Source organism: Durio zibethinus, chromosome 25 (assembly GCF_047325235.1).
Source record: "Durio zibethinus cultivar Kanyao isolate XHJ-2024 chromosome 25, ASM4732523v1, whole genome shotgun sequence".
NCBI lineage: Eukaryota > Viridiplantae > Streptophyta > Magnoliopsida > Malvales > Malvaceae > Durio > Durio zibethinus.
The window spans coordinates 18,231,820-18,253,934 of NC_143186.1; the positions used below are offsets into that span (position 1 = coordinate 18,231,820).

At 35.1% G+C, this 22,115-nt stretch overlaps 4 protein-coding genes and 2 pseudogenes across 6 annotated transcripts; all 6 read left to right on the plus strand.

The window, feature by feature from the left end:
- The first annotated feature begins 24 nt into the window (after window positions 1-24).
- LOC149511723 (polyubiquitin-like) lies at window positions 25-2,349 on the plus strand. Its single transcript, XM_089754305.1, has 2 exons — window positions 25-74; window positions 748-2,349. Exon 2 carries the CDS (start codon window positions 748-750, stop codon window positions 2,119-2,121), a length of 1,374 nt encoding a protein of 457 aa, XP_089610431.1. The 5' UTR covers window positions 25-74; the 3' UTR covers window positions 2,122-2,349.
- A 145-nt stretch (window positions 2,350-2,494) lies between these two features.
- On the plus strand, window positions 2,495-7,232 carry LOC149511724 (protein translation factor SUI1 homolog 2). The gene is made up of 5 exons (XM_089754309.1): window positions 2,495-5,449; window positions 6,253-6,334; window positions 6,429-6,634; window positions 6,726-6,779; window positions 6,915-7,232. The coding sequence occupies exons 2-5, from the start codon at window positions 6,298-6,300 to the stop codon at window positions 6,957-6,959; spliced, it is 342 nt and encodes a 113-aa protein (XP_089610435.1). The 5' UTR covers window positions 2,495-5,449; window positions 6,253-6,297; the 3' UTR covers window positions 6,960-7,232.
- A 1,400-nt stretch (window positions 7,233-8,632) lies between these two features.
- Window positions 8,633-9,775, plus strand: LOC149511725 (MYB-like transcription factor ETC1). The gene is made up of 3 exons (XM_089754310.1): window positions 8,633-8,818; window positions 9,267-9,354; window positions 9,480-9,775. The coding sequence occupies exons 1-3, from the start codon at window positions 8,767-8,769 to the stop codon at window positions 9,565-9,567; spliced, it is 228 nt and encodes a 75-aa protein (XP_089610436.1). The 5' UTR covers window positions 8,633-8,766; the 3' UTR covers window positions 9,568-9,775.
- A 575-nt stretch (window positions 9,776-10,350) lies between these two features.
- LOC149511726 (L-type lectin-domain containing receptor kinase IX.1 pseudogene) lies at window positions 10,351-13,480 on the plus strand (annotated as a pseudogene). Its single transcript, XR_016333580.1, has one exon. The product of XR_016333580.1 is annotated as an L-type lectin-domain containing receptor kinase IX.1 pseudogene (transcript).
- A 1,346-nt stretch (window positions 13,481-14,826) lies between these two features.
- Window positions 14,827-18,351, plus strand: LOC149511727 (L-type lectin-domain containing receptor kinase IX.1 pseudogene; annotated as a pseudogene). Its single transcript, XR_016333778.1, has one exon. The product of XR_016333778.1 is annotated as an L-type lectin-domain containing receptor kinase IX.1 pseudogene (transcript).
- A 577-nt stretch (window positions 18,352-18,928) lies between these two features.
- LOC149511728 (uncharacterized) lies at window positions 18,929-21,363 on the plus strand. Its single transcript, XM_089754696.1, has 6 exons — window positions 18,929-19,322; window positions 19,773-19,881; window positions 19,970-20,071; window positions 20,178-20,300; window positions 20,919-20,955; window positions 21,072-21,363. The coding sequence occupies exons 1-6, from the start codon at window positions 19,034-19,036 to the stop codon at window positions 21,132-21,134; spliced, it is 723 nt and encodes a 240-aa protein (XP_089610822.1). The 5' UTR covers window positions 18,929-19,033; the 3' UTR covers window positions 21,135-21,363.
- The last annotated feature ends 752 nt before the right edge of the window (window positions 21,364-22,115 follow it).

The following is a 22,115-nucleotide window of genomic DNA, read 5'->3' on the forward strand; positions in this document are numbered from 1 at the left end:
ATATCAACGCTTTCCCATTCTTTTATCCATCAAATCTCACCGATCAAAGTTCTCGGTTCGAATTCTCTCTAAAGGTAATTTATTTTCCTTTTCCAGTTCTTGAATTTTGGCAGATTCTTTTCGATTTGTTTAGGTTTTTGGATTCATCGATATGATCAATTCGATCGATTTTGATAAAAATATTCACATCTTCTTTGTAAAGATTTTATCTTTTTCGAATCTCTTTGTTTCGGTCGTTTAATTTGATTGTAAATTTTATATTGTTGATTGTAGGGTTTCATGGTTTATTGCTGATCTAGCTTTAGGATTTGATTATTATTGAATAAGATGACTTGCTTTTTATTATAAGTTTGTTTGTGTTTGTTATTTGATTGGTTGATTTTATGGTCTGATTTATTTTTTATCAAATTTGGGAGATTGGCCTAAATTGTAGGTTATTGTTGATGTTGCTTTATTTGTTGATAGTTTGAATCAATAATATTCATTTGATTCCACTTGTTTGATGTATTATGCGTTAGTATGAAAATTATGTTTTTTTTTTATTTATTTTTTATAAATACGCATGGTCAAATGTTTTAGTTTTTGTTAATTGTTTGATCTGTGGTTAGGGTATCATCTATGCCAAATTAAATCTTTGAGTAATTCTTAGTTGGTTTCTTTTTGAAAAAAAAAAAAAGTTATTATTTTGCTCATATTTATGGATTTTTGGAAGTTATAAATTAATTTCAAGTTTCTTGTTGACAGCAGATGCAGATCTTTGTCAAAACTCTTACTGGAAAGACTATCACCCTTGAGGTGGAAAGCTCCGACACAATCGATAATGTTAAGGCCAAGATCCAAGACAAGGAAGGGATCCCACCTGACCAGCAGAGGCTTATATTTGCTGGAAAGCAGCTTGAGGATGGCCGAACTCTTGCTGACTACAACATACAAAAGGAGTCCACCCTCCACCTTGTCCTTCGTCTCAGGGGTGGCATGCAGATCTTTGTGAAAACCCTTACTGGCAAGACCATCACACTTGAAGTGGAAAGCTCCGACACAATCGATAATGTCAGGGCCAAAATTCAAGACAAGGAGGGCATCCCTTCAGACCAACAGAGGCTTATCTTTGCTGGCAAACAACTTGAGGATGGCCATACCCTTGCTGACTACAATATCCAAAAGGAGTCTACCCTCCACCTTGTCCTTCGTCTTAGGGGTGGCATGCAGATCTTTGTAAAGACCCTCACTGGAAAAACCATCACTTTGGAGGTGGAGAGTTCAGATACAATTGATAATGTTAAGGCCAAGATTCAAGACAAGGAGGGTATCCCACCAGACCAGCAGAGGTTAATTTTTGCTGGGAAACAGCTTGAAGATGGCAGGACCCTTGCAGACTATAACATTCAGAAAGAGTCAACCCTCCATTTGGTGTTACGTCTCCGTGGTGGTATGCAAATTTTTGTGAAGACTCTAACAGGAAAGACTATTACCTTGGAAGTTGAGAGTTCTGATACAATTGACAATGTAAAAGCTAAGATCCAGGACAAGGAAGGGATTCCACCAGATCAACAGAGGTTGATTTTCGCTGGCAAACAACTGGAGGATGGGAGGACACTTGCTGATTATAGCATCCAGAAAGAGTCAACCCTCCACTTGGTGCTGCGACTGCGTGGTGGAATGCAAATTTTTGTGAAAACTTTAACTGGTAAAACCATTACTTTGGAGGTGGAGAGCTTTGACACAATTGATAATGTTAAGGCCAAGATCCAAGATAAGGAGGGTATCCCACCTGACCAACAGAGGTTGATTTTTGCCGGAAAGCAGCTTGAGGATGGGAGGACGCTTGCAGACTATAACATCCAAAAGGAGTCAACCCTGCATTTAGTTTTGCGTCTTAGGGGAGGGATGCAGATATTTGTCAAGACCTTGACTGGGAAAACCATAACCCTGGAGGTTGAGAGCTCAGACACGATTGAAAATGTGAAAGCAAAGATTCAGGACAAGGAGGGGATTCCTCCAGACCAGCAGAGGTTGATCTTTGCTGGGAAGCAGTTGGAGGATGGCCGCACCCTGGCGGACTATAATATCCAGAAGGAGTCCACTCTGCATCTTGTCCTTCGCCTCCGTGGTGGTTTCTGATTTGGGTTCTGTTATAATACTGCCTTTGGTGTGTGGTTGTTTTCCTGCAATTACCTTCTATAAACTTGTTTGTGTCTTTCCGTTATGTGGCAAAAGTCTCTATTAGTTTGAAACTCTTTTAAAATCTTGTGTTTTGTTGAAGAAAATGAATGCTTTGTGGTGCTGAAATGGTTAGACTTCGAACCACATCCTAATTACCATATTGAATAAAGTTTGATCTTGTTCAAATTTTGTTATCGTCTAATTCAAAAATTATTTAGCTTGCTGTCCTGTCAAATGCTGTGCTAGCACGTGCATTGTTGAGTGGTGGTACAAGTTTGAACTTCGTGGTCAGTAATGTTTCTCTTTAAGCAATTTGTTTCAAGTATTTTATTTTGGAGTCTCTAATATGGATCTGAGGTCTGTTGGAGAAAATAAATGGGTGTATTTGAAAGAAAACAACTATCTTGAAAGAAAACATCTATCTATAGGCAGACAATTTAGGAGCTGTGAGGTCTCTGAGGGCACTGCCCTAATTATCCCAATTGAATTAACAATTGGTTTTCCAAATCTCCAAGGCTTCAATTCTGTGTACCATGGTCTGTTTTCTCATATTAGTAGCCTCCCTATCTTTCTTTTCATTGAGGAGAACTAATCACCAGATGTGTTTTTGACTGTCTGATTTCATTGATCATTAATATTCACTAACATTTGAGGTGTATGTTGTATGGTTTTTTTGAATGAGATTTGCTATGTTAATTCAAGTTATATAAAGCTAAGCATCAAGCTATCCTTTCTCTTTAAAGAATGAATCATTGCAGGTTAGAATTAAGAAGTGTGATTAAGTCGATCTTGATTCATATTATTAGAACTAATAATATTAAGGGGTTTGCAAGTGAGCAACCTGGAAGATGAGATGTTGAGGCAGGTTTTGACGGATTGATGGGGTGGCAACTGGCAAATAGCTAGTTTGTAGTTGGTTTCGTTGCTTACACGTATTTCTGCCATGCAAACCTGTTCATAAACTGCATTTTGTTTTGTTTTGATTTGGTTTTGATTCCTTTAGTTGAGATTTGTCTCTATTCGGTTGAGGCCTCGATGATTGCGAATTTGCTTTGATAGTTGCTCTTGTAATCTAATTCCTTAATGGCTTTCTTCTTCTTTTGAAACGTTAGTTTCACTCTGATTAGGATTATGTGTATTAATTTGTCAATTTCATTTCTTGATTTGAATCAGCTAAGGTAAACTGTAATGCATTATTTCATACCAAGCAGGGAATACATAGATATAGGAACTCAAATATAGCTCCAGAAAACTGGATTTGAAACACTTTAATGACACTTTAGATTAGCCATGAAACAACTTTGTGATAGAGTAGTGCAATTTTGATGCCTTCATCAATAACTTTGAAACATCTCCAATGAAAAACCCTTCTTACATCACGGCGCCAAGGTTTTAACCAACACTTGAAAGGCAATCTGGTCCTTGATCTTTTCCCCCTGCGACTACCCCTTCTGCTTATGACATGTTTTTCAGGACATATGACATACCCTGAAACTAGGTATTATAAGGGCTAAAGCTATGTGAAAAATAAAAATATTGACTCACCTGATGTGAATCTGTGCATTCAAGTATCAATTAACTGGTCCAACACCAATTACATACTCTTAATAACTTTGTACATTTAGTAACGAAATTGTTCATTGTATGTAAAGGATACAGTGTTGATAACGCCTAAGGCCACTTCCATCAATTTTCTCCTTACTGATTAAGAAATCAAATCAGATTTAAAACTTTAATTAAGCTGGCTACTGATAATACTGAACAAAGGTCACACGATGATGTGTTTCATTATGATTAAGAGATTTAGTCACCCAAAAAACTCCAGCTAAAATGCCAGAGTAATAGTGAGACATTACATTTATTGTTCTGCAATTGGCTCTGATGTTTTCTTTAGAACCAACTGCGAGATGACATGTCACACCTCCTAGGCTCCATGTCACAATTGGACATTATTTTCTCGGCCATTTGATGCGTCTCTTACATCTCTTCTCTTCCCATTTGTCTTTCTAGCATCTGTTGCTTCACTGCCTGCTTTAGAGCAGGGCATCTGCACTGCCTATCCATCTTCTCTAGCTGCTCGCAACAGGAGTCAAGGTGTTTGCTGGGGTTGTCGAAGCTATTGCTACACTTTTCCTCCATGTATTTCTGACAATGCTTGGGGTAGTTCTGCTTCTTCATCCGCTGTTGACAGCTGCTCTCTTGTCGTCCCCTAGTGTTTTTCTTGCTCTCGAGTGTGATGGTGGTCCGAGATGGCATGTCACAGCTCCTACGTTCCATCACATTTGGACAAATATTTTCTCAGCCATCTGATACATCTCTTGCTTCTCTTCTCTCCCCATTTGTTCTTCTTGCATCTGTTCCATCACAGCCTGTTTTGGACCACGGCACCGGCATTGCCTATCCAGCTTCTCTAGCTGCTGGCAACAGGAGTCAAGGTGCTTGCCGGGGCCGTTGTCACAGCTGCTGCCACTGCACTTTTCCTCCATGTATTTCTGGCAGTGCTTGAGATACCCTTGCTTCTTCATCCGCTGTTGACAGCTGCCCTCTGGTCGCCTCCATGGATTTTCCTCGTTGTCGACAGCGACAGTAGTGAATGAGGCGTTGGCAAGGAAAACAATGAAAGCGAGGGTGGCTAGGTGAACTGCGAGCTTGCCATGGTTGATACACAGCTAGCTAGGTCAGAAGGATTTGGTAATGGAATTAATGGTGAGGAACGGGTTGGGGATCGATGGCATTTATAGGAGAGTCAGACCCTTGCATGTTGAATACGTGTAACGTTGAAAGTTAACACGAACTGTAATTGTTGCATGCAAATTGACACCAGCATTCTCATTCTAGCTGTGTCAAGCGTTCAATGCTAAGCATTTCTCAAGCAGTCAAGGCCTTAGCAACTACTGCTCACAGCCATTGGATTTCAGCAGCTTCTCTAGCTGCTCACAACAAGAGTTAACGTGCTTGCTGGGCCATTGTAGCTGCGGCTGCTAGCCTGCTACAGCACCTCTTCTAATCCATCAATATCTGGCAGTGTAAGTCAGAGAAAAGCAGCAAACGATGTCGTTTATGTTTGAAATCTAACCCATCTCTGTAAAGACGATTCTACCCTTCCGTATATTATCTAATTTTCTATTTTCATCTTTTTCTTTGCCTATATATTTTCTCTCTCCCCAAACAAACCCTCAAAAAATCGGCGAGAGAGAGAGAAAGCTCAGACATTTGTCATCAATTTTAGAGTTTCTTTATTTCATAACCAGAATCTTTAGTACCCAAAACCTAATCTTCAGATCAGGTACGTTTTAACCGCTTCTCTAATTTATATTTTATTAAATAATTGTAATTGATTATTTGATTGTATAAATTATCTTCGATTCTTGTATTCTTCGAATGATTTATTAGGGTTTTTATTGTGTTAAAGGGTCCCATCATCATTCTACGGTTTTTATTGTTTTAAAGGTTCTAAATTTCTCATCACGTTGTTAATCTCTTAAAAAAATTGGAAATTTTGTTTTAACAAAAAAAAAGAAAGACGATTTTTTGCTCCTTTTTTGAAATTATTATTTCTACACTTTTTGTTAGCTTTTGGGTATAATTTAATCAAGCAGAATCTGTATTTGGCTTCTTGAAAAATACAATCTTTAACTTTTTTTTTTGTCCTTTTCCCCCCTTAAATTTAAACTATAATATTATTTGAACCCCTATCCCCTCTTTAAAATTTATCACCTTGATATAATTTAGCATTGGTTCCTTAAATTCTTTTTAGGGTGAAATCACAGATACCCTTTTTAGATTAGATCAATGTAATGAGTGTGTCTCTTGCAAAAATGCCCGTATGGGTTCATGGCTTATGCTTGCAAGTTCAGAAGTATATCTTTGAGTCTATGGTTGCTTTATCTTTGTTTAGTTTTTGGATTGACCAAGAATACTGAAATTTGTTTTCACGAATGCTTATTTGTGCTTTGATTTTTTATTTCTCTTTAATTTTTAGTAGAAAATAATGTAGTGAAATGTTTATTTGAGAGATTTGTAGAAAGAACAAACTTATTTGATCTAGTAAAATGAAATTACTGATGTGTAGTTGAACTGGCAATGTAGATTTCAGTGTTCTAGTTGTTTGGCTCTTTCTGTCAGCCAAGTTTCATGTCTGATCTTGACGTCCAGATTCCTACTGCCTTTGGTAAGCATTTCTCTCATATCCTGATTTCTACGCCATTATATTAAATTGTTGTGATTATGGAAAATTTAACTTGTATGCTGTGCTGCGTTGCTAGATCCGTTTGCTGATGCAAATGCTGAAGACTCTGGTGCTGGTGCCAAGGAGTATGTGCACATTCGAATTCAGCAGCGAAATGGTAGGAAAAGCCTGACCACTGTCCAGGGGTTGAAGAAAGAATTCAGCTATAACAAAATTCTCAAGGACCTCAAGAAGGAGTTCTGTTGCAATGGCACTGTTGTCCAGGACCCTGAGTTAGGGCAGGTGTTTGTCTAACCTCCTAAGAAACTGACCTTGGCTACCTCCGTCTTTGTTTGCCATTGTTATGTTTATTAGTTACTTGGTTTATGTGTAGGTTATTCAACTTCAAGGCGATCAGAGGAAGAATGTCTCCACTTTTCTTGTTCAGGTCATTGTCGTTACTCTTTAGTTTAGATATTCTTAAAACTGGCAAGAAGATTCAACATAGCAATTATCTTTGTTTGCTTAGTTCATGCATGTTGTTCAAGTTCTTAATCACCATTCTCTTTTGTTCTGTGAACAGGCTGGCATTGTGAAGAAGGATAACATCAAAATCCATGGTTTTTAAGTTGCATCTGCAAAAATTTCTGGGGGTCTAGCCTCTCCTATTCCAAATTGAAAATCCTACCTGATGAACTATTAGTTGTATCTGTGCTGTGTTATATTATCTCTATGTTGGTTTGATACTGATATATGCGTCCGGTGTTTCTTGTGCTTTCAACTCTTGACCTATGCGATGTTGAATGACAATGGAAACTATTATTATTTCTCTTTCTCACATGGTTGTTACTATCATCTGAATTTAAAACAACTTTGACGGGGTATTCCCTTTTACATTTTATTTGGCTGATCCATGTCTTAAGATTGAATTAGTATATGTGATTTTCTAAATTTATCGTAGATCTCTGTTCTTATTTTGGAACTTGGTTGAGTTGTTAAATTTGAAGAACGGAAAACCAAAACGTTATATCTTAATAATATATGGTTGAAGAATGCCCTTGGGAGAGGAGGCAGCCAGGCTCTAACAAATCTAAACAGAAACTCATCAATGCTTGATGCTGCCTTACTCTGGCTATTTTTGTTTCGTTATGGTAAAATAAGTAAAGCCAAGTTTTAATGAAACACATGGTAGCATCTGCCGTGACGAATAATTTCACGAGCACGAGCGTGACAGTGGACTGGTGTGAGACTCATCTCCTTTACTTGCCTTTTTTGTTTTTTTTTGGGTAAAAAAGTTTGAAAATAGGTAAATAATTTAATTTTTAAAATTAAAATAAAATACATCATATTAATAATTTAAAATAATTAATTATAAATTATATATTTAAAATAATTTTAATAAATAATCATTAATAAAATTTAAATTTAATATAAAAAAATAAATTTTAATAGATAAAATTTAAACTTAAAATTTTTTTTTTAAAAATTAAATTTAATCGATTAAATCAATCTTCACTTACATTTATTACTACCTATCGCATGCTTTGCACGCATGCCTGCTTAAGTGGGTCCTGACTCCTGATGCATAAATTTATTACTACATATCTGGTGCGTCAACCAATGCAATAAATAAGCCTTCTGTTCTTTGTCTCTTTGGAATATCAAGGGTGAGTAGGATGTTGATCTAGAGTTATAGGGACAACACTTGCAAGTTTTACGGGTATTAATTTCATGGTGGGGTAGGCCTAGAAAACAAAGTGAACGCATATTCAACGTATTCCAGAGTTCGTACAGAAAATTCTCCTGGGGATGATTGAGAAAGGAGGGACTTTAAAATTCAAGAAACGCTAGTTTTCATAGTATGGTAATTGACTGAAATGAACTGAAACTCAAATCAAAACTTAATTTGATGGATTTTCTTTCCTTTGGGTACATGAAAATGAGAATCATAAGAGGTTTCAACTTTTTAACTCTCAGCTGTCATGTATCAGTTAAACCAGGAATATCTATTAGATTAGATGCAAAAGATTCCAGATGACCTAGATGACAAAACCGTGTTAAAAATTTGAAAAACATGAATCCTTTGTGGAAATATTAATTTATCCTATAGCTATAACTGATTTGATACTACCTTTGGCACCATACGGACTTTTTTAACTCATGTCAAAAAAAAAAAAATTATCAGTAATCTATGTTTCACCTAACATACCAAACTCCTTATTAAATTTGCCAACTAACATTCTACAAAATATTCCTCTCCCACCTTCCATTCTTTCCAAGTAAAACATCCTGTAGGAGAATGTTTCTCCCTCATTCACACATGAAACTGTATTTAAATGGTTGCAGTTCCCCAACATCTCCAAACTCATAATTCTCTTCTGACTCTGACAAAGTAGGTTAAGTTCTCCAAGCTTTTACTCTTTGAGTGGGAAAAAATGGCTGAATCAGAACATTCTTCTAGTGAAGATGCATCTATGGATTCCATAGGTAAATCTTTAGGCTTGTTCTTCAAATCCCATATTTTCCATTCCATTACTGTTGAGATTTCCTTTTGTGTTTATTTTCTTCTTTTTTATCATTGTTTTACCTATGACAGGACAAAGTTAGGCTTTTCTCTTTTATATTCTGCAGCAGATAAAGTTCCATACAATATTGTAACCCTTTTAAACATGTCATGCAATCCCTTTTGAATTCTGATGTCATTTTATTTTCTTCCGAATTGACTCATTATTTAGGTGTTGGAAAAAGGAAGAAAAAAAAAACAAAGCAAGTGTCATTTTGTACTTTAGTCAAGTGTTTAATCACATATGAAAGAGAACTTTTTTCTATTGAATTTTCACTTTAATTTGTATTCATTATTCCTTTCCTATTTGAGGCTTGAAATAAGAGAGGTCCATGTTTTTCTGATCTCTAACCTCAGTTATTTCATGTCCAGAGGATCATAACAAACAAAATTCTGAACTTCAGTTCTCAGAAGATGAAGAAACACTAATAATCAGGATGTTTAATTTAGTTGGAGAAAGGTACACCTTCTGTCTTTTTTAAACCCTTTTCACAAAATATACGTATGTGCATACACACATACACGTGTTTTTTTTTTTGTAAAACATTTTATGTTAAAAGAAGGTGCATTAATATGTTATATCAGATGGACTCTGATAGCTGGGAGAATCCCTGGAAGAACAGCTGAGGAAATTGAGAAGTATTGGAACACAAGATACTCTACAAGCCAATGAAACATTCTAGGATATGCTGAAGTGTGTTTTGTTTTGTCTATGGAATTTGATTGGAACCAAGACGGATGACTTAGTAATTACTACGTTGCCTTGGCCTTTTGTACTTCTAACCTTCCTTTGGTTGAAGTTTACTAATTATGTAGATAGATGTAAATATGTTGGACTATGTTTCTGAATGAATGGAATCAAAACAAATTTCACCGTTGAAGAGCTATGACTCAAAAGCAAAGAACTTTTTCTCTTCTGTGGGTATAAGTAATCTTATTAATATCAGTAATAGAAAGAGAACTATGAAATTAAAAAACCTCATTAAATGCAATGTCACATTATTTGGTGACTGAATAGTTCATCCTTCTCTAAACATGATATTAATGGAAGTTGTCAAGTGGATGGTTAGAATATTTGATAAACAACTGCTCAACTCTAAACCATAACTTCATCAATGGAATTAGCTTCTTTAAAATAGGTTTGAGGGCCATTACTCCAATGTTCTTAACATCTGAGGTGGTCAGTTCGGGAACTGAAGAGAGAGAAGAACATATCTATTCAGCTTTCTTTTTTAGTGTTCATCTATGTTGTTTCAACTTTTCATTTTTCTTGAAATACATGTGTCTAACGCGTGCATCCAATGGACATCATACTAATGTCCACTGGATAAGCGTTGGATATCAATACTTCATGAAAAATGAAGAGTCGAAGCAACGTAGATGAGCACCATCGTACCCAATTGTATATATATTATTGTGAACGTAACAAATCGGATACATACTTATATCAGACACTCACCTCCGAGTTTGAGTAACAGAGATACTCAATGTCAGTTTCGCATACTATTAAAGAGGAAAAATAATAAAATCAAAGTGTTCACTTTCCAGGTTGTAAAAGCGAAATAGATGTGTTGAATAATCCGAAAGCAAGATGATCACTTTCTTAATTTTCCCACCGACTTGTAGGAGGGTTCTTTCTCTTCATAATTATTAATTTCTTGGTTTTTTTTTTCTTCCTTTTGGACCAAATATCTGGGTTTTTTCTTAAAAGTTAGAACCATGAAATTACCATGAGAAATACATGAGTTTGATTTCTTGTACCAAAATTTTATTTTAGCTCTTTTCCAACTATTACACACTCATTTTTTTAAAAGGTAATAACTAGAAAGTTTGAAATTCAAATACAGTACTTGTATTTTTTGGGAAGAAAAATGCGAAATGGGCTGTACGCTTAAAAATGTCTGAATCATAGACAGCTTGTCTTGCCTTAAGGAAAAATTGAAGGAGCTTGTTTCACGTTCTAAACCAATTAGTCAATCTGTAACAAGAAAAGAAGTAATTAAGTCAGCAGCACGTTAGTTCCACAAATAATTTACTCTTTGAAACGCATAAAACACAAAGATTATCATTTACAAGAAAGATTTTCAAACAAAAAAGTCTAGTAATTAACAAGTAATTTGATGATTTATAATGAATTAAATGAAGATATTAATGTTAATAGTCATTTTTTAAGACAGTCCCATCCTATCACTGGAAAAACTCTTTCAAAAAAAGGGAAATAGATGGATATATCTATTGACTTGGCTTGAGTTACTTTTAAAAAGTTCAATGTGAAAACCATGTCCACTACTGAAGCTTGTTGACAACTTTATTGACTTAGAACCTGATTTCATACTTCAAATGTATAACTTTCTCTTCCTTAACTTTTTTTCTATGAAAATGTGTAATCAAGGCTTTCAATTTTTCCTATAAGATTCTTTGAAATCTCTATAACATCTACTATCAAAAGTTTGCAGAATCTCCAGCTCTCATTTCTCAGTCCCATTGTAGTCTCAATGGACTTATTCTTACAGCAACTTACCATGTTTACAGCCTTCCTTTTCCTTCTTCCTTTGATGATTAATTCGGTTTCCTTCAACATATCTCACTTTGATTCTAACATAACAAAAATAGAATTCAGGGGAGATGCAACGCCTAATGCTGGAGCCATAGAATTAAACAAGGCCTGGTATTATCGACTTGGCCAAGTTATTTGTTCAGAGCCTGTCCGGCTCCAGGATTTTGGTACTAAGCAGCTTACCGACTTTAACACCCATTTTTCCTTCATAATTGATACCTTAGGTCCTAACCACCGAGATTATGGTGATGGGATTTTCTTTTTCATTGCTCCTGTTGGGTTTCGATCTCCTGAAAATTCAGGTGGTGGTGGTTTAGGCCTGTTTCCTAACACCATAATATCCGAGTTATCAAAGCAGAAGTATCGCTATCTGATAGTTGAATTTGACTCTTTTGCCGACTCTGATAGATGGGATCCTCCATGTGAACATGTGGGAATCAATATCAACTCACTCAATTCTTCAGTGTATACACGTTGGAATGCTAGCTTCCATAGCGGAGATACTGCTGATGTGTGGATTTCTTATAATTCTTCCACTAAGAATTCAAGTGTGTCTTGGAGTTACCAGGCAACCTCTAATCCTCTAGAAAAATCTACTCTTTCTTTCCATGTTGATCTGAGGAAGGTTTTTCCCTTTGAGTGGGCCAAGGCTGGGATTGGAGCTGCAACAGGTCTTTTTCAGGAGAGACATATACTTAAATCATGGCAGTTCAGTTCCAGCTTGGATTTCAAGAAGACAAAAGGATCAAAGACTGACAAGATCAAGTTGATTGTACCGCTAGTTGGTGCTCTAGTAGTTGGGTTTATTGCATATTTTACAATTCAGGGAATTAGTAAGTTTCGAAATAAGCAGAACATTAGTACTGAGGGAATAAGCTTAATCTGGATTATTCAAGACCTTGAAAGAGGAGCAGGACCAAGGAGATTTTCTTATAGAGATCTTGTCGCGGCCACCAATAATTTTTCCGATGAGAGGAAGTTAGGCCAAGGTGGGTTTGGAGCTGTTTACAAGGGGCACATTACAGAGTTAGATATGGATGTAGCTGTGAAGAAATTTTCCAGGGGGTCTAAACAAGGGAAAAAGGACTACATAGCTGAGGTAACGATTATTAGCCGATTAAGACACCGGAATCTGGTGCAACTCATAGGTTGGTGCCATGATCGGGGTCGATTCCTGCTTGTGTACGAGTTCATGCCAAATGGTAGTCTCGATTCTCATTTATTTAGCCATAATTGTACTCTAACTTGGGCTACAAGGTACAAGATTTGTCTTGGTTTAGCAACTGCACTGTTTTATCTTCACAATGACTGGGAACAATGTGTGGTGCACCGGGATATCAAAACTGGGAATGTACTGCTGGATTCTAGTTTCAATGTCAAGCTTGGTGACTTTGGGTTAGCTCGTTTGTTGGACCACGAGCTAGGTCCTCGAACAACATGTTTGGCTGGAACTTTAGGCTACATGGCTCCGGAATACTTATTCTCCGGCAAAGCAAGTAGCAAGTCAGATGTTTTCAGCTTTGGGGTTGTGACTTTAGAAATTGTAACAGGTATAAGGGCAAGTGGCCCCAGAAACAATCAAATGGGATTGATAGAGTGGGTTTGGGATCTTTATGGACAAGGGAAGCCACTTGCAGTTGTTGATGAAAGATTACAGATGGAATTTGATGAACAAGAAGCAAAATGTATGGCAATGGTTGGACTCTGGTGTGCTCATCCTAACCATACATTGCGGCCCTCAATTAGGCAGGCAATTCAAGTCCTAAATTTCGAAGCAGAAATACCTGATCTCCCATTGCAGATGCCTGTTCCCATGTATCATGTCCCTTCAGCTTCATCACATGAAAGCTTAGCTGAACCTTTAGTAAGTAATTCTATTTTTGAAATAGGTCTCTGAATTTGAGTTTGGGATCATCAATGAACACCCTGTTGTAAGGTGGGAGTCTGAAATGGGAAACATCAATTACAATTAGTTAAGCTTTGTTTGTAATTACCATTTGAGCAAGAAAACGTTGTTTTGCTGCAACAATATTTTAGCTTTGGTTCTTCATGTAAAATGATTAATTTTACAGCGTTCTATATTTAATTTTGAGAACCGATTCAATTCCGACAATCTCAAATATTAAAAAAAAAAAAAAACTTAGATAAATTAAATTGAAAAAATTACAATTTAAGAAAATTACATTTTAACCAATATCATTACCTTGTGAGTCATATCTTTACTAATTTCACTAAAAAAACTATTTGTATTAAAATTTATTTTTTTTAGCAACATAATGCAAATACCCAAAATTCAATTTATTCATATTTTTTTAGAAAATATTTGTGACATCTCTATTCAAGATCTAGCTATTTAGTCAATGTCTAGACGACGTCGTTGCTGCTCAAACCTCTATATTCTTTTCTTTTTAGCAACGGTTAAATTTTTATATTTATCGACGGTTTTTCTTTGGTTCTTAATCGCTGGAGGTATTATAATAATATTATTGAAAATTTACATTTTTTTTTCTTTTCTAAATCTTTCTTTACCTTTCTTAGCATCCAAACAGAGAATTACTACCACTAATCAACCTGCGTATTTCTTTGTTCTTCTCAATTTTGTTGAAAGGAATCAAAATTTGACTAAGGCTTGAAGTATTTTTTCTTTATGTTAGTGTTTTTATGTTTTTTTTAATCATTTAAATTTATAACCATTTTTTAATAATGATTCTTTTTATTTCCAGTTATATATAAAATGGAGGAAATATTAACTCTAGTTACTTCAATTGTTTTTACGTTAGTTCCGTTATATCTATGGAAACATCATCAGGATACTCGATGAACACGTTGATCAACGGCAGGTATGTATGCAATATTATGAAAGTTTTAATCTTCGTTTTTTTATTGGTTGGTATTGGTTTCAGGCTCCAAGAAGGGAAAATATAGTACGTGGTGGTGCCGCTGGTGGTCGTGGTAGGACGCGGAGGAGACCGGCTGCCGGAGGAGCTGGCACATCATCGGCTGCAACTGCTAAAGGTTTGTGAATAGGAAATAATTGTGAAGTTTGATTTTGTAATTAAGAAATTTAACAAATTTACTGATTTAATGACATATGGAACGTTCATGTTATAGTTGTGATTTGTGAAATCTGTATTAAAATTTGTACAGAAGAATGCATGACTCTTTTGCCAATTCATTTTGAAATCTGTGTGATTTGCTATATTCAAGTATTTATTTTGTTAAGGTCATGATACATAAGATTATAATAAGATAAAATAAAATGATATTACGAATAAAATTACATTAAATAATATCATCTTATCTTATGTTTTATGTATGCAAAGATTAAGATATGACCTGAATCACATATGAAGAGAACTTTTTTATATTGAATTTTCATTTTAATTTGTATTGACTATACCTTTGCTATTTGAAGCTTGAAATCAGAGAGGTTTTGTTTTTCTGACATCTAACCTCAATTACTTCATTTCCAGAGGATCGCAATAAACAGTTAACTTTGTAATCACTATGTTGCCTTCTGTACTTCTAACCTTCCTTAAGTTGAAGTTTACTACTTATGTAGATGTTGATATGTTGGACTATGTTTAGGAATGACTGGAATCAGAACAAATTTCACCATTGAAGCCTGTGACTCAAAAGCAAAAAGGTTTCTCTTCTGTGGGTATAAGTAATCTTATTAATATCAGTAATAGAAAGAGAACTATGAAACTAAAAAAACCTTATTAAATGCAATGTTACATTATTTGATGACTGAATAGTTCATCCTTCTCTAAACATTATATTAATGGAAGTTGTCAAGTGGATAGTTAGAATATTTGATAAACAACTGCTCAACTTTTAACATTTCTAAACCACCACTATTATTGTATGAGGGTTCCTTCTCTTCATTATTATTAATTTCTTGGCTTTTTTCTCTTCCTTTTGGACCAAATATCTTGGTTTTTTTTCTTAAAAGTTAGAATCATGAAATTACCATGACAAATACACATGAGTTTGATTTCTTGCACCGAATTTGATTTTAGCTTTTTCCCAACTATTACGTAAATAATTTTTTAAGACATAAACATCTAACAAATTTTAAATTCAAATCATTAATTTTTTTATATTCTTAAACTTCGATGTCTTTGCTAAAAAAAAAAACAAAAGGAAAATGGGCTCTACATGTATAAATATATCTGAATCATAGACAACTTTTTTAGCATTAAGAAACAATTTGAAGGAGCAAGTTTCCACATTGTAAACCAATTAGTCAATCTGAAATAGGAAAAGAAGTGATGAAGTCAATCAGCACATTAGTTCCACAAATAATCTACTCTTTGAAACGCATAAAATACAAAGATTATCATTTACAAGAAAGATTTTCAAATAAAAAAAAATCTAGTAATTTACAAATAATTTGATGATTTGCAATGTATTACTATTAAAAGTTCAATGTGAAAATCATGTTCACTACTGAAGTTTGTTGACAAGTTTCTTGACTTAAAACCTTTAATATTTTCTGAACTGTTATGATGATATGAATCAGCAACCCACTTTTAATACTTAAAGGGTGCAACTTTCTCTTCCTCCCTAATAGTACCTTTTTTTCCTGGAAAATGTGTAATCGTAGACTGTCATGATTATATGAATAGCAACCCAAATTTAATACTTAAAGGTGCAACTTTCTCTTCCTCACTAATGGTACCTTTTTTTCCTGGAAAATGTGTAATCATAAAACTTCAATACAGGCTTTCAATTTTTCCTATAAAATTCTTAGAAATTGCTATAACTTCTACTATCAAATGTTTGCAGAATCTGCAGCTTTCTTTTCTGAGTCTCATTGTAGTCTCAATGGACTTATTCTTACAGCAACTTACCATGTTTACAGCCTTCCTTTTCCTTCTTCCTTTGATGATTAATTCGGTTTCCTTCAACATATCTCACTTTGATTCTAACATAACAAACGTAGAATTCAGGGGAGATGCAACGCCTAATGCTGGAGCCATAGAATTAAACAAGGCCTGGTATTATCGACTTGGCCAAGTTATTTGTTCAGACCCTGTCCGGCTCCAGGATTTTGGTACTAAGCAGCTTACCGACTTTAACACCCATTTTTCCTTCATAATTGATACCTTAGGTCCTAACCACCGAGATTATGGTGATGGGATTTTCTTTTTCATTGCCCCTGTTGGGTTTCGATCTCCTGAAAATTCAGGTGGTGGTGGTTTAGGCCTGTTTCCTAATACCATAATATCCGAGTTATCAAAGCAGAAGTATCGCTATCTGATAGTTGAGTTTGACTCTTTTGCCGATTCTGATAGATGGGATCCTCCATATGAACATGTGGGAATCAATATCAACTCACTCAATTCTTCAGTGTATACACCTTGGAATGCTAGTTTCCATAGCGGAGATACTGCTGATGTATGGGTTTCTTATAATTCTTCCACTAAGAATTTAAGTGTGTCTTGGAGTTACCAGGCAACCTCTAATCCTCTAGAAAAATCTACTCTTTCTTTCCATGTTGATCTGAGGAAGGTTTTTCCCTTTGAGTGGGCCAAGGCTGGGATTGGAGCTGCAACAGGTCTTTTTCAGGAGAGACATATACTTAAATCATGGCAGTTCAGTTCCAGCTTGGATTTCAAGAAGACCAAAGGATCAAAGACTGACAAGATCAAGTTGATTGTACCGCTGGTTGGTGCTCTAGTAGTTGGGTTTATTATGGCATATTTTACAATTTGGGGAATTAATAAGTTTCGAAATAAGCAGAACATTAGTACTGAGGGAATAAGCTTAATCTGGATTATTCAAGACCTTGAAAGAGGAGCAGGACCAAGGAGATTTTCTTATAGAGATCTTGTAGCGGCCACCAATAATTTTTCAGATGAGAGGAAGTTAGGCCAAGGTGGGTTTGGAGCTGTTTACAAGGGGCACATTACAGAGTTAGATATGGATGTAGCTGTGAAGAAATTTTCCAGGGGATCTAAACAAGGGAAAAAGGACTACATAGCTGAGGTGACAATTATTAGCCGGTTAAGACACCGGAATCTGGTGCAACTCATAGGTTGGTGCCATGATCGGGGTCGATTCCTGCTTGTGTACGAGTTCATGCCAAATGGTAGTCTCGATTCTCATTTATTTAGCCATAATTGTACTCTAACTTGGGCTACAAGGTACAAGATTTGTCTTGGTTTAGCAACTGCACTGTTTTATCTTCACAATGACTGGGAACAATGTGTGGTGCACCGGGATATCAAAACTGGGAATGTACTGCTGGATTCTAGTTTCAATGTCAAGCTTGGTGACTTTGGGTTAGCTCGGTTGATTGACCATGAGCTTGGTACTCGAACAACATGTTTGGCTGGAACCTTAGGCTACATGGCTCCGGAATACATATTCTCCGGCAAAGCAAGTAGCAAGTCAGATGTTTTCAGCTTTGGGGTTGTGACTTTAGAAATTGTAACAGGTACAAGGGCAAGTGGCCCTAGAAACAATGAAATGGGATTGATAGAGTGGGTTTGGGATCTTTATGGAGAAGGAAAGCCACTTGCAGTTGTTGATGAAAAATTGCAGATGGAATTTGATGAACAAGAAGCAAAATGTATGGTAATGGTTGGACTTTGGTGTGCTCATCCTGACCATACATTGAGGCCCTCAATTAGGCAGGCAATTCAAGTCCTAAATTTCGAAGCGGAAATACCTGATCTCCCATTGCAGATGCCTGTTCCCATGTATCATGTCCCTTCAGCTTCACTACATGAAAGCTTAGCTGAACCTTTAGTAAGTAATTCTATTTTTGAAATAGGTCTCTGAATTTGAGTTTGGGATCATCAATGAACACTCTGGTGTAAGGTGGGAGTCTGAAATGGGAAATATCAATAACAATTAGTTGAGCTTTGTTTGTAATTACCATTTGAGCAAGAAAACTTTGTTCTTCATGTAACATAATTAATTTTATAGAATTGTACAATTAATTTAAAAAAATCGATTCAATTATGATAATCTAAAATAAAAAAAATCTCAAATAAATTAAATTAAAAAAATTACATTTAAAAAAAATTACATTTTAGCCGGTATCATTATCTTATGAGTCATATCTTTACTAATTTCACTCATGAAACTATTTGTATTAAAATTGAATTTTTTTTTCAGCAACATAATGCAAATGACGAAAATTCAATTTGTTCATATCTTTTCTAAAATAATTTGTGACATCTCTACTCATAATCTATATATTTCGGTCAATGTCTAGACGACGTCGTTGCTGCTCAAACCTTTATATTCTTTTCTTTTGAGCAGCCGTTAAAATTTTATATTTATCTACAGTTTGGTTCTTAATCACTTGAGGTATTATGATAATATCGTTGAATTTTTTTTTTTGTTTTCTAAATCTTTCTTTACGTTTCTTAGCATCCAAACAGAGAATTACTACCACTAATCAATCTGGGTATTTCTTTGTTCCTCTCAATTTTGTTAAAAGGAATCAAAATTTGACTAAGACTTGAAGTATTTTTTCTTTGTTAGTGTTTTTATGTTTTTTTTTTAATCATTTAAATTTATAACCATTTTTTAATAATGATTCTTTTATTTCGAGTTATATAAAATGGAGGAAATATTAGCTCTGATTGTTTCAATTGTTTTAACGTTAGTTCATTTATATCTATGGAAACATCATCAGGATATTCGATTAACCGATGAACACGTTGAACAACGGCACGTATGTATGAAATATTATGAATGTTTTAATCTTTGTTTTTTTATTGGTCGGTATTGGTTTCAGGCTCCAAGAAGGGAAAATGTAGTACGTGGCGGTGCCGCTGGTGGTAGTGGTAAGAGGCGGAGGAGACCGGCTGCCGGAGGAGCTAGCACGTCATCATCTGCGACTGCTGAAGGTCTGTGAATAGGAAAGAATTGTGAAGTTTGATTTGGTTGTTGAGAAATTTAACAAATTTACTGATTTAATGACATATGGGACTTTCTTGCTATAGTTATTTCGCGAATTCATGTTATTATTTGTGACAAATAGTGGAATTATTTTCAGTTTGAGAAAGAAGTGTAACTTATGTTTTGTTTATGAGAGCAGAGAGAGGAAGGATTTGGTTTTGCACGAATATGAACAAGGCTCTATTTCATTGAAGAGTCATTGACTTTATATAAGCACTTTCTTAATAAGCCCACGCCCCTTCTCCTCATTTCATAAGGCGCCATTGGATACAAATATTGTGACATTGATTTGAATTACGCCTGTAGGACGATCTAGTTTACTTTCCTTAAAATGCTCTTTTCTATGCTCGGGGTTGTGGCATTGAGTGACGTATTTATCTATCCAAATGTCAATGCAGAATTGATGATCGAGGAAGTTATGAAGAACATGAAGGAGATGGATATTATGAGGCTCAAGCATCAAAGAAGAAAGAAAAGAGACGGCAAGAAAGGGAAGCATAAAGAAGGGTACATCAGTATCATCTTATTTTTACTTATTTCTGTTATGCTTGAGCTCTTGGCCACTGTTTGCTAAGTTCGTTTGATTTTAATCAAGGCTGAAGAGACTGCTCGTGAGTCAAGGCAGACTAAACAGGATCAATATGCTGAAATGTGGAGGAGGAAGGATGGGGAGCATGAAGCAAAGGAACGTAGGCAGGTATGTTGATTGCCTTCATCTTTGTGCCACTTTGACATCCATATATATAATTTCCTGTCTCTATGGTTTATGTGGGAAGAAGAAGCTAAAGTTCGAAAGGCCAAAGGGAAGAAGCTGCTGAGTTTGAGAAGTGGAAAGGGGCAGTTACTGTTGATGCTGAAGGAACCACAGAGAACGCAGTGCAAGATGGAGCCAAGACTTGCTTTCTAATTTTTTGGAGTACATTAAGGTATTTTTGAGCCCTTTATTTAACTAGTATAGCCATCTTACTTTTATTCATGATAAGCACACAAGTTTGTTTTTTTGGCTGTTCTTTTCAGTCTCCTACATCCTTTTCTTTTTGGTCTTGTTTCTTTGACAAGCAATTGAGTATCACATGTGAATGTCTGAAAGCACTCTCACTTGGAATTTAATAAAGGTTTTGGAAGTACTCGCGATGTATAATGAGCGAATAAGCTTTAGTCTACATACAGTTTATTAGGTGCCAATAGGGCTTTGGAATGAGTGTTGTTGCATTGCTTTTTTGTTGTTTATGTATTTGTATATGATGTTGCAAAATCATAAATGTATTCCTTTGGAAGATATTGCTGCAGAATTCAAGTTGAGAACCCAGGTATATGTTCTTAATAGTTAATTTCGCCTTCAAATCAAACCCTTCCTTATGTATACTTTTGGCCTCTTGATATAGCAGTACATTGCGGTCTAATTTCACTTTATCCATTTTCAATTTGCTATTGTTTGTTCCATAGATGAATCTATATGTCCAATTCAAGCCACTTTTCTTCAATCCTATTACTATCCAAGATTTTATGTTCTAACTTTAAAGTACAACTTTTGGTTGATGCAGGAATGCATCAACAGGATCACCTCCCTTGAAAGAATGGGTATTTACCTATCTATTTGGGAACTGATTTCATGAAATGAATAATTCATGTGCTTGATTGTCACATAGAATCAATGATTTATTGCTTCGTCGATCCTTCATATGTTGTCTTCACAGGTCAACTTTCTGGTGTCATGGATGATCGAGGAAAATATACGTACATTTCACTGGAGGAGATGAAGGCTGTAGCTGACTGTATTATGCATCGGGAAAGGATTAGCATTTTAGTATTTAGCAACCAAGTCTAACCAGTTCATTAATTTAGATCCAAAAGTTCAGTTTGTGATGGAGATCAACATGGCAGAGGAAATTACTGTTGCTTGATTCAATTGTATACCTCTCCCTTTCTCACTATTATGTAGGGGACAAGTTCACCGAGGAAGAAATATAGCAATTGCATTATGGAAAAGACTAGATTGAAGTTCTGTTTATGCATTTACATGTTTAAGGCATAGACTCTTCCTGTTTAATTTGTAAATTTCTTTTGGCAACAACTGTAATATTTTAGTAAAATATTGAATTTTTACTTACAATGATTGAAGTTTAATTTTGAAATGTGACAATCTCATATATATATATCTGAAAAAATGACAAAATTTATCAATTAAATTATTAATTTTACATTACAATTAGGAAATTTAAAAATTAAAATATTGAAAATTGTAGAAATAATAATTTATGAATCTATTTTTACATTTTAAATTTAAGGTCCCCATTTTAGATTTGTAAATTTATTAACCTCATATGAACATTTAAAAAAAAAAAAAAAATTTGACTGTACTCATTGAGGGGCAATCTGCCAATATGATCTATACTAGACCTGATTCTGTCTTACCAAACATGACATCAAGACAACAAACCGCACGTGCCCATTTTAAGATTGTCGCAGTTCTCAACGTCGTCGTTTGAACCTAAACCTTGAACCCCATTTTTTCTCCTAGAATACCTTTTATTTGCATCCAACTTTTTTTCGATACACCTTAAAAATTATATTACAAGTTTAATTTTTAATGAAATTATTTAAATATTTATTAATTAATTTTTTACAATTTTTTTTCAAAAATTAATATTTGCGAACTCTTAAACGCTAATTTCTGAAAATGAAAGCATGGAAATTTTTATAAATTTTCGAATAACTAGAAGTTTATAAATTTTTTTATT

Excerpts from the sequence above, each read along its gene's own strand:
- LOC149511723 (XM_089754305.1), top strand. The coding sequence starts at position 748 with ATGCAGATCTTTGTCAAAACTCTTACTGGAAAGACTATCACCCTTGAG.
- LOC149511724 (XM_089754309.1), top strand. The coding sequence starts at position 6,298 with ATGTCTGATCTTGACGTCCAGATTCCTACTGCCTTTG. Across the intron at positions 6,335-6,428 it reads CCAGATTCCTACTGCCTTTG|ATCCGTTTGCTGATGCAAAT; the intron begins GTAAGCATTTCT and ends CTGCGTTGCTAG. Across the intron at positions 6,780-6,914 it reads TCTCCACTTTTCTTGTTCAG|GCTGGCATTGTGAAGAAGGA; the intron begins GTCATTGTCGTT and ends TTCTGTGAACAG.
- LOC149511725 (XM_089754310.1), top strand. The coding sequence starts at position 8,767 with ATGGCTGAATCAGAACATTCTTCTAGTGAAGATGCATCTATGGATTCC. Across the intron at positions 8,819-9,266 it reads TGCATCTATGGATTCCATAG|AGGATCATAACAAACAAAAT; the intron begins GTAAATCTTTAG and ends TTTCATGTCCAG. Across the intron at positions 9,355-9,479 it reads TTTAATTTAGTTGGAGAAAG|ATGGACTCTGATAGCTGGGA; the intron begins GTACACCTTCTG and ends ATGTTATATCAG.
- LOC149511728 (XM_089754696.1), top strand. The coding sequence starts at position 19,034 with ATGGAGGAAATATTAGCTCTGATTGTTTCAATTGTTTTAACGTTAGTT. Across the intron at positions 19,323-19,772 it reads ATCATCTGCGACTGCTGAAG|AATTGATGATCGAGGAAGTT; the intron begins GTCTGTGAATAG and ends ATGTCAATGCAG. Across the intron at positions 20,956-21,071 it reads CACCTCCCTTGAAAGAATGG|GTCAACTTTCTGGTGTCATG; the intron begins GTATTTACCTAT and ends TTGTCTTCACAG.